Raw genomic sequence first — 12,076 nt, 5'->3', positions numbered from 1 at the left:
TTCCAACAAAATAAACTTTTATTGAATGCAGTATTAGGCATTCCGTTTTGTTTAAGGGAACACTTTCTCCTCCCCCCCCCCCCAAAGATATTCCCTTTGACAATTTCTAAAAGCTGTATTTCAGTTACAGAAATATTTCTCATGTCAAGAAACACCAAGCTTCAGTTTAGATTTTTTCTTGAATTATGAAGTGCAATGAAGTCCTTCCTAAAAAGGATGACTATTACCAGTAGGCACTAGAATGAGAGATCTTCAATTTGTTTACAATTGTTGGGTACAATGTTATGTTGATTCAAATTTTATACTTACCCATCTAGACCGTTGTTCTTAAAGAACTATAAAAAAGTGGTATTTAAGAATAAAGAAATGCAGCTTAAAGAGCAGTTTATCACCATTTAAAAAAATCTTAATGGCAACCTGCATATTTAATACCATTCCCACAGTAAGTCAGCCAGCAGAGACTTAGTCCAATAATTTAAAACTTGAGATAGGAATGTCTTTTGGTTCTGGATACACATCATAAGTCCTCATGTCCAGTATGTGAAGTCTCAGTTGTTTCAGTCTCAACTTCCTCTCCTGTGAAATTAAGCATCATTATTACTAGAATGCAAAAGTGAACATGTCAAAAATTATATGATATAATTAATAATACATTAGGAATTCTTAATAGACAAACCCAAATCAACATATTTTGCAAGACCACACAGAGAATGAAGTCATATAGGGGAGCTACTTGCATCAGTGTCAGGATCCAAGCTTATGAAATTTATCTCAGATGCAAAAAAAACCCCAAACATTCAAATAAACTGGTTTGATACTGGTAGTGGAAGATAAAAGCAGTACAGCTATTTCTATTCTAAGTTTTTGTTTTCAACTATTCACAATGAACTTTCTATTTTCCACATCACCTGTCAGAAAACACTCAGAATATTTGAACACAAAAAGCAAGTAGTATTCAGAATTACTTTCTATATTGCAAACTGCTTGCTTCAGATGTTAAAAGAGCCTTTAAAAAGCAATCTAAGAAATAAGTTAGGTCAATTTGTAAATTGTTAATTTTGCTTTTATTTTCATGAAGTGTCAGATAACACTGAAACTGCAGTTATGTAGCTTTCCTGTGTAGTTATGCAGGAGATCTGTTACCATGTACTTTTTTTTCTTTAATGGACTTTTTTTTTTTTTAATGGACTAATAACACCACATACTGAAAGTAAAGGTCTGACTTGAATAACCTTAATGAGCAGTACTACATAGATCATTACAACTTATTAATGCAAGATGAAAAAATTGACCACAGGGCTTAGGGAAAAAAAAAACAAAACACTAAGAAGTATAAAGAAAGTGAAGTTATAATGAGTCTCTCTCATATATCCTCTTACACTCTTTTTTGAAAAATAATCTTGTTTTCACTTTGGAATTGTACAGTTTAAGTCAAGCCAAACAGCTCTCTACTACTGAAAGATGTATGTCATCTTCTCATTCGCCAGTTCTGGCACTTGTGTGATCACAAAATAAACAAAATTCGGCTCACTCAACCAACAAGAAAGAACTCTGCTTAGTTTTCTGAAATTTGAGCAAGTTGAAGCAGCTTGCATGCAATTGGATAAACCCCTAAATCTTTATAAATAATAAAGAAAAAAGTGGGAAGGAAGATGACCTCCTTTTTATGATAGTGGTAGTCTGCTAGTTCACTTTAATTATGTAATGAAACCAAACACCTAGTGACTTACACAACCTTAAGCAAAAAAATTCAACACAAGGACATTTAAAAAACAAATACTCATCTTTGAACAAGAAAACGTGCATGCCAGAATACCAGAAATGGCCAACCACAAAAACTTTGGAAAGACTAGAGTTTTAGGAAGATGAGAAATTATACAGATTAATTCACAAGTGACTAGACCCTTAGACAGAAATACACCTCCAAGAAATACACCTCCAAGTTGTAGATTTATATATATATATATATATATTTAAAAACTTCATTAAAAAGCTACTTACCTGTTTTTACAGTTTGAACACACGTTCCATCCTTATCTTCAAACCCTTCTGAACATACACACTTGTAACTACCTGAAGTATTAACACAGTCTTCATTCTCTTTAATGCATACCTTTTCAGGAAGATTACATTCATCTATATCTAGAGACAGGAAAAGAAAGAGTCCACTGCTATTATTTTGTTATACAACTTACTTATGCTCAGTCAAATGAGATTCTACCTCAGGCCACTTCCAACGCAGGAATTAATTGCTTAGTAAAAGCACTGAAGAGCAGAATACTGCTGCAACAGATTTGACTTCTGTTAAAATAAACTGTTACAGTTCTTCATCTTTCAGATTGTGTATCAAACTTGCTCAGATAGAAGGTTATTTTTATGTTTTGCAGGTCCAATGTGAGGAAGTGAATTAAGCTACAGCATTTGTCTTAGCCTACTCAAGACTTCCCATGGTCATTTTCTGTTGATGCCACCAAGGTAAAACAAATGGGAATGGAGCCTGTAAATACTACATCGTCAAAGTTAAGAGCTATTTAAGATTGTATACCTTCTCCTCTCCCACAGAGAAACTCTGATTTCACTCTTTTACTGTTGTTTTAAACTGTGTTAAAATTCACTACAAATTTGTATCATTAGAATTTGGAGATTAATGTATCAACAGAAAGACTCTGTACTGCATACCTTCCTTTCTGATGCAAACTGAATATATGTGCACACTTCTAATGAAGTGATAGGTAACCGATACAACTTGCATATTTGTTTCATGAATCAACTATAAAATACTTTGATTCTTTTGTTGAAGTGTTTCACCTTTAAGCTTTGTCATGCATATTAACATAATAAAATAAATAAAATATTATAAAGTCTTTATTGCTAATGCCACAACAACAGGGATTGTTTTGACAGGCTTGAAAACTGAACCAGACTAAAGTGAAAGCACTTTAAGAGCTGCTCAGTGTGGCTACCTTAGAGTGAGCTAACTGGCGCTCTGCCATATAAAATTAAATCCACCAACCTGTACACTTTTCATCTTCCTTCATGTACCCAGATGCGCAGGTCTTACATTTGTCGGAACCTTCCCCCGTGCAACCTACACAGCTAGCATGACATGCTAAAGAAAACATTTTAAACATAAGAATAAGAATACCTTAGGTTTAAAATAACACCCCTTAAAGTCAGCCAGCTTACCCCCACAAGAAATAGCCAGAAATCTCTCACCTTTTTCATATGATATGTCTAAACCCTCATCCTCCCCCAGCACAGTCAGGATCAGACCACTTTTTACTAAATGCCTTCTCTAGTGTTATCTCTAGCATTAGATTAGGATTCTAGATGATACAGAATACAAGCAGATTAAAAAGAAACCTTTGCATGAGAAAGATCCTTCTGTGTTCAAACAATACTGTTCATCTTTGCAAGGAGAAGAAGCACACTCATCTAAATCTGAAATATAAAAAGTGACAAGTTACCTAAAATAGTAGTCACGATTAAATAGACAGATTAATATTTATATGCTATAATTGGAGAATCTGTAAGAACTGGCCCACAAAAACTAGAAACTTAAACTGCCTTCAGAGTAACCATTACAATGAGTTTATGCTCAGATATGCAATGTTGCAAATACAAGTAACATGGTAACTTATTTACTGTTTTGTTCAGCATAAGGTTATATTAACAAATCAAAACTGTGATCCACAGAAGCTGTTCTATGATGATAACAGACGTATCAGAAGAGATCGAGTTAAATAAAGCTTCCAGAATACCTGCCATTCTTGTCATTTCCAAGTCAGTGTTATGCTATTTGCATAAAAAGCATAAATGCATGCAAAACAGACAGAGTACTCTTCTGGGATACTGTTGATTTTCTATCCTGTATTACCAAGCTATGGAACTTTCTAAAGTATAATACAAACAAACAAAAAATCCACTCTTTGAGCACACACATAAACTGCATAGTTTTCTACAAAAAGCATACTGAAAAAAGCCAAGTTACGGTTAGGACCAGCCAAGTTGAAAAACAGCTTTACCTAGGAAGTTAAAATACTCTGGTCTTGTGAATTCAAGGAAAGGGCACAACAGTATTCATACTGAAATATTTGGACAAAGAAAAGCTATTTCAGTCATCGTTGTTGCTGTTATCACTCCTTCCAACTCCTCAAGTAACTTATACTTGATCAGTTGCAATGACTATTTGGAAAAAACAGCTGTACAGAAGACAATACTAGACAATCTAAAAACCCTCTTACTATGTTTTACAGTTGTCTAAGCAGGTGTCGCAGGAGCTGTAATTCAAATCTTCGTTCTCATCAACACTTTTCTCAAGAAGCCATGTTCACATAACTTTTAAGATATTGTTTCCAGACACTATGTTAAGGGTCTTTTGCTGGTTTGATTTGACCAGTTTGATATGGGATATTGCATCTACTGATCCCTGTTACAGAATTTAAGTAGAATATGTTGCTCTCAGATTAGTCCAGTTCTGCATTGGGAGTGTACTCATTATTACGGCTTTTCCTTAAGCGTCCATATGTATCTCCTCATAAACCAATTGAAATGTGAAGCTAGGAATAGATGAATGGGGAAGAAATACTGCTTTCCTACAACGTGAAAAGTCAGGAAAAGAGAAACTACAGACTGCAGAAATCTCAGCAGATTTCTTTCATAAAACACTTTCATAAAATACTATAAAACTTGACGTAATCTAATCTTATTATCCAATGTTGCTGCAAAACCTGTTTGAAGTGTACCAAATATTACTCACCCACACAAGCTGCTTCTTCATTTTTGATCCAGCCTTCTTTACAGTCTTGGCAGTCCTTATTACTTGAACCAGTACAAGTTTTACAAGCAGCATGGCAGGCTGAAATGAGAGAAAACTACACTGTGAGCTAAGCTGACAGATTCCAAGACAAGTTAATGCTCACAAATTCTCAAAGAAAATCTTATTTAGGATTCACTAGAAACCATCACCTGTTAGTATATTGAGCCTTGCATTCACAGGATTAAATCTTGACTTTACAGAGACATCATTTACAAAAATGCAGTTCTGTCCTAACAAAAGTACAGGAAGCCAAACCTGGCAATTAATAGATTTCTGCGCCACTTAAAACTGAGTGCCAAGAAATTCTACTGCCTAAAAGTGGCAGGTCCAGTTTCTGAAATATTTGAGAAAAAGAGATCAAGAAGGTAAACTGCTCAGCCACTCAGGGTTGGGACAACAGCTTAAACACTGTAGGATTCAATACTCCTTCCTACCAAATGTGTGAAGTGATACCAATCTTCAGAAAACAAGGAAACATACGAGAAATCCAGCTGACTGAATGCTTATTATATTGCAATATAAAACAAATCATATGGAAAAATTACTACAAGTGCAGGTTAAAAAAAAAAAAACAAGATAATATTGAAAAAAAAATCATTAAATCCCACAGTCAGGAATTAGTTGCTACAGAATCTTTTTCAAAATGTACAAACAGATGAAAGATCTGGACAACTGAAAAGAAGATGAAATTTATTCCTAGAGCCTGATGGACTTTGTTTCATAATTGAGCTTAGATATATTTAACTGGAATCTGTAACATACATTTAACTAGAAGCTGTATAGTTTACAGTACAGATGTGCTGTTTCCACACCTGCTTATTCCAGTTAATGTATCTGAAACATGAGGTAAAACTAGCTTTAAAATAGTCCATTATACGGAAATCTTGAACTGAAATGACTGTACAGTACCTTATTAAAAAAAAAAAAAAAGCACAAAGCTTGCTCTTCCTTTTCATCTCCCTCACAATATAAAGTAAGAAGCAGAACTCATCTAAAGAAAGAAATTGGAGGGAAGGGGGGAAATACCAAGGGCAGTCTGGGAAGGTGACTTACCAAATTCTTAGAATTCCACCAAAGTGACTGGCATGTCCTTTATGGACAAAGCTGAGTAATCAAACTACTTTCCTGTAACTACTTTCTGTTATTAACTTGTCTGAATTGTTTCTACTTTTGTTTACAAAAAGTGAAATTAGAAGACAAGGATCTTTGCATATATCAAAGATTTTATTACCTGTACAAAGAGAATGTGTGTCATTTCTCAAGGTGCTATAGTAACCACTAGCACAGTCCAAACAAAATTCTCCTGTATACTCCTTGTTGCAGCTACATGAGCCATCTCCACCACGGGTTCCATCCCCATCACAGTGGCCATTTCCATGACAAGGTCTTTCTGATCCACCACGACAAGCTTGAAAGGATGAAAAACACTTTTTTAAAATCAGATCTTACAAGAAATAACTTCATATTCTCAGCCACAACCACCCTAAGTGCCTCCCTCTGCACAGACAGTACGATGTAAAAGTATATACCCGTAACAGTATCCAATTTCCAAAATCTTTTTCTCTTGAGAGCAACCAAAACGCATGGAGCACGAAATGCTAATATATTCAAGTACAGGGAAACTCAAAACAATCTCCAGGGAAGTTCAGTTATAAAATTCATTATGGCTAAAGACTGTGATTTCTAATTTTATCTATTTTTGCTGGCTAAAGTTGGTGTCTTTATTTCAGATATCTAAGAATGGTCGCACTGCTGTCAAGAGAACCTACTAGCAAGCAATCATTTAGATCAATGTCAGGAATTAGCACTTCATTTTCAATAACTGTCAATATAAGAGGACAAAACTGACCTCCAACAAGGTGTAAGGTTTTACAGATTTATAAATTATACGAACTTCAGTGGCCAAAACTCCTTTTTTTTTTTTAAATCACTTTTGCATCACAGACCTTACTTTTACACAACTATCCCCCACATATTTCTCTCACTCTCTTTTTAACTCATCCTCAGTTGTGAATTTCTTTATTTAATCCCCAAGAGTGTTTTGGCTGATTTAGTCTTGAAACCAGGCAAGGACTGCTGTCTGCATACCTTCTGAAAGGTCACCTAAACTACAGACTTCATCACAGAAAAACTTGAAGCAGAGATCAAGAGTATATGTAAATGCTAATCAGATGGATTCTGAACGAGTACCCATGACAGCTTTATACATTACTTCATGCCTTAAAGACCTTTCTTCAGGCAGGAAGCTCACAAGGCAGCTAAGTACCACGCAGCAAGCAGGTACGTACTACATAGCAGCTGCTCTCTCAAGCAAAATATCATACTTCATATGTCCTTGTTATGAAAGACTGAGACAAACAAATGAGTGAAGAAGAACACAGCTGTGACTATATTTTTTAAAAGAAAAATTACCAAGGCAATCTGGTCCATAAGTTCCAGCTGGGCAACAAACTTCTATTGTTTCTATGCAAAACCACTTAAACAAATCAGGATACTTCTTCTTTCTGTGTATGAAAGACATTCATTTACGAATTAAAAGAATTAAATTTTTTAACAGTCAACTAACAAAAATGAACCTGCACACTGTCATCCAAAAAATGTGTTGTGTATGACATGAGATTAGAAACCTATGGTTTCTCTTCTGAATTGACGACTACCTTATTTCAGGAATCAACTAGGAGTCCTCCTAGTAACTGGAGGACTTTTTAACATGAGGTCTTCTTTTTTTTTTAATTTACTATTTGTTATCAGATTCTACCCAAATTTTATATTTATGAAAAAGTGAAATATGACGAACAAAATGACTTCAATGTCACCTTGACACCCCCCCCCCCTTTTTTTTTTGAAGCACCTTACTTTAAGGGAAAGTTTGTATACAGTTTAGACAGTCACATTTATATATTCCTCTTAAAGATAACGGTTGCGTGCTTACCTCAAGTACACAGAAGAGAACCCAGGACAGATATTAACATTTGCTCAACTTATAGCCAACCTGACTTCACGGTAAGGTGCACATTAAAATTCCTCCTTCTACTTTTTTTTTTTTTTTTTAGCATGAATCAAGTAATATTTCAGAAGGATATTTTTATATTAAGAACTTACAGTTATGTGATACTCTAGCACTAGAATATACACCTAATTAATAATAAAATCACTAAGTATTATTTTGCAAGCAAGCACAAGGACTGCTACAGTTTCAAACAACAAACAAAAGATCTCGGTATCACACAGACACTGAAATTCCAGAAACTTTAACAAAGGAAAGCCGTAAGGAAGGTTTAGAAATTATGAAGTCTGAAAGAAGTTATGTCTTCAGCAACTCCTGTGGCATGTACAGCTTCTCCTTCTAAACTATTAGATACGATTGCATTCACTCCAAGGCCCAGACCCTGAAAAGTAAACCTACTGAGACCTTGTTAAAAAAGATCTAAGGTATCCGTAGCCAAAGAAACCACCTTCGGAAACTACCACAGAATCCGAATGACATTTTTAGATTAAAGGACAGGAGGCAAAGTTGATCAACTGCACTCAACATATCTTTTAAATAAGGAAGCTTTCCAAAAACAATGTATTTTTATGAATGTTTTTTGTTTAAATTTTAGGAAGTCTACTTGGTCAAATTCTCTAGTTTAAGACCAGTTTCTTTCAGTCCTGCAAATTTTAGCACGTTCTTTGAAGCAGTCTTGTTTGATCTGGCTTGCAGAGCTCCCCTTTCCTTCAGTTTGAGTGTTAAATGTAGACTTAATACTGCGCAGCAAGGTAGAAGTATGAAACAATAAAGCAAACATTAAAAAAAAATATGGATTATCAAAAATCCTTATCCAGTGATGAAGTGGTATAATGATAGTTCACCCTATTGAATTACACCTGACTGGATGCAGTCCACCTCTGCAGCGACACAGAAACAGTAGATGAGCTACTCTCTACATGAATTTCCAGCCCCTTCATCCACATTGTATGATCTCCAACACAAGCCACTCAATATCACTATCTGATTGTCATATTTTCCCGTGCCAAAAGCATTTCTATACCATAAAAACAACTGAGGGAATGGAAAAATCTTGGTCTAGCACCTTATCAACTCAAGGTAATAAAAAAAACACCCACTTAATGATTTTGTTATCTCTGAATAGGAGAATGAGTATTACTCACTTTGAGTAAACAAAATATCCTATCAAGCTTTCTTTTTCATCCAAAATGTATTTAGATGTCCTCGTCACTTTCTGCTGTTGTATAGCTGAGCACTACTTTCGTTCAGAAGTGGCTGCATTTAGCAGCACTGAATTAAATTTGGAATGTACAGCTCAGAGTAGCCTCATGATGACTCTTGGAACCTCCACAGCTACCACAGCTCCACAACTGACAGGAGAATAAAGCGGACTTTTAATTATACACTTTCCGTCTCTGTGCTACAACAAATATATTCCTATTGATCAGGCACAGAATATACCATTAATATTTCATCCTCTTTAATGCTTATCAGCACAGAGATCTACACAGAAAAATTGATACTTACAGTTTGAACCACCATTTCTCTATATGTTCCTCATGCTCTTCTACCATGTTGTTACATTCAAAGTTACTACTGTCACACAGATTCTCTATGATCTCTACAAGACGAATTTCACTACAAGCAGAGAAGGAAAGTCATGATTTTAATTTTAAAATATTATTTGGTACCACACAAGACATGTTACAGAAGCTAGACTTCAGCCTAGGATACTTTATCAGTTTAGAGTGTGTTCTGAACTAGTTCCAAGACAAAGCAAATATAGTAAAGTTCATTAGTTCTTTATTCTGGTAACTAAGAAGATTAGGACAACCACAAGAAACGCTTCAGCTTGCTTGCATTTATTATGTTTGCAGACTGTAGGTTGGTAAGATTTTTCTACCAAGCTCAACAGTAAATTTCAGATATTGCTAATATCTGATAAAAGCCCATGAAGCTGGACAGTAACTGAGGTTCAGAAATCCCACCCTTGCATTTCAGTGTTCCAATTAAGAATAAAAACTGAATTTGAAATTTGGAAAAAAGATGGCTGATCACACTGATCAGTCATCAAGCATATATGCAAAGGTGTACAGTAATCTGTGCCTCTTCTAGTTCCCTATTCAGTGCTAAGATATTGAATACGGAGCAGTTACTGCTTTAATTCTAAACCAAGTACTGCAGTCCGCCAAGATGAAGTCCACCTCTTAGAAGAGAAACAATTAACTATGGACCATTATTTAAAACTGTCACTTTAGGACTCCAGTGGGTAAATAAAGAAAAAATATTAGGTCTAACAATCATATTCACTTTTGTTGTTTCCAGAAGCAATACAAATAGAAGCATTAACAAGGGATGTCAGTCTTTACCAGAAACTGCAGATATAATGTAATCTGCTACATTTTAGTCAAAAAGAATTCAGGATTTGGACATATGAAACTTCAGCTGTTACATTCAATATTCAAGTACCAGACTAACACCAGTTCTGCAAAGTTACACACAGCAGACATGAAACGCTACTGAACCTGAAGCGCTGAGACAGCTTACCTGGACTCATACTTCGACAATGTCTTCTCTTCCCAGGCTGTATTTCCACCACCAAAGTTCTTCTTCGCCGTATCTGCTAATCCCTGGCAAACGAAAAGCACCAAAAGAATCTAAGTAACATAGTTTGTTTCTAACAAAAGTGAACGGCAGCAGTAAATACTTTTATGACATTGCAGAAACTTCAGTAAAACTCTGAAGCTGATGATCGAACTGTTCAATAAAAAAAAAAGAATCATCTTGCACTATAACACATAGACAAGGCTATGGGAGAGTCTTAACTTCTCAGGAACTTTATTAACAAGTCAAATGGGCCCTCTGCTTCATTCCATTTTGGTAGTGTCTAGCCCAATCTTTGCCATGTTGTAACTTTAATATGTAAAAAGGCAACACAATAATTCGGTGTGACCAGCACACCTTCCCTGAGTTACAGCCAGTACTCCTCTAAATATACCTTGTAAAAAATCCCAGAAGTTCAAGCATACAACAGTGAATACAAGCGTAAGTATTAAGTATCTGTCCCAAGCCACAGAGGTCCCTTGCTGCCTCTGCCACAATGCAAGACTGTTGCAGGTGACAACACACAAAGAATCACAGAATTGTTAGCGTTGAAAAGACCTCCAAGATCACCTGGTCCAACCATCCTCCTACCACCAATGTCACCCACTAAACCACGTCCCTAAGCACCACATCCAACCCTTCCTTAAATACCTCCAGGGACGGTGATGCCACCACCTCCCTGGGCAACCCGTCCCAGTGCCTGACTGCTCTTTCTGAGAAGAAATGTCCCCCAGTTTCCAACCTGAACCACCCCTGGCACAACTTGAGCCCATTCCCTCTAGTCCTGTCACTAACTACCTGCGAGAAGAGGCCAACCCCCAGCTCCCCACACCTTCCTTTCAGGTAGCTGTAGAGAGCAATAAGGTCTCCCCTGAGCCTCCTCTTCTCCAGACTAAGCAACCCCAGTGCCCTCAGCTGCTCCTCACAGGACTTGTGCTCCAGGTCCTTCACCAGCTCCGCAGCCCTTCTCTGGACACGCTCCAGGGCCTCGATGTCCTTCTGGTAGTGAGGGGCCCAACTTTTAGGGGACAGTGCCCTCCATCAACGCTTACCCCACACCCCGCAGGCAGCACAGCAAGCCCCTCTTTCCCCATTAAAACACCAAAACACCCCCGCCGCTGGCGCTCAAGCTCGGTACCATCCCATCCCCGTACCCGCACCCCAGCACCGGGGCAGGCCGGGGACAGCGGCCGGGCGCTGTGGCTGCCCCCAGCGGGCCTGGACGCGGCCCCATCCCCGCCGCGCACCTGGTTGAACCTGTCCGCGATGCCCCGGCAGGTGGAGCACGCCAGGCGGCGCCGCTCACCGGCGGCGGGGAGCGGCGGGAGGACCACCACCAGCACCAGCAGCAGCAGGGCAGCGCACACCGGCGGCCGGGCCGAGCGCGGCGCGGGGCCGGGCCCCATGGCGGGGCCGGGGAGAGCCCGCAGCCGCCTCAGCGCCTCAGCGACCGCCGAGCGCGAATCGCCTCAGCCCGGCCCGCCCGGCGCGGCTTGGCCCCGCCCCGGCCACCGTAGCAACCGGGGAGACAGCGGCCCGCGAGCCCCATTCGGATTTCCGCGTCAGCCGCCCGCACGCTCGGCCCGCCGGCGCTCATTGGCGGAGGAAGGGCGAGAGGAGGGACGTGGTCCAACCGGCGCCCGCCACGCTGCGGACCAATCGGA

General features: G+C 38.3%; 1 protein-coding gene across 1 annotated transcript; it reads right to left on the bottom strand.

Annotated features, from left to right (window-relative positions):
- CRELD2 (cysteine rich with EGF like domains 2) lies at window positions 1–12,005 on the bottom strand. Its single transcript, XM_080569223.1, has 10 exons — window positions 11,660–12,005; window positions 10,356–10,438; window positions 9,336–9,446; window positions 7,232–7,323; window positions 6,051–6,227; window positions 4,760–4,858; window positions 3,364–3,441; window positions 3,014–3,109; window positions 2,002–2,142; window positions 1–576 (listed from the first exon to the last, which is right to left on the bottom strand). The coding sequence occupies exons 1-10, from the start codon at window positions 11,816–11,818 to the stop codon at window positions 518–520; spliced, it is 1,095 nt and encodes a 364-aa protein (XP_080425349.1). The 5' UTR covers window positions 11,819–12,005; the 3' UTR covers window positions 1–517.
- Between the last annotated feature and the right edge of the window lie 71 nt (window positions 12,006–12,076).

The sequence above is a fragment of the Anser brachyrhynchus genome, assembly GCF_964034855.1.
Source record: "Anser brachyrhynchus genome assembly, chromosome: 1".
Lineage (NCBI taxonomy): Eukaryota > Metazoa > Chordata > Aves > Anseriformes > Anatidae > Anser > Anser brachyrhynchus.
This window is presented reverse-complemented; position numbering and strand designations above follow the sequence as displayed.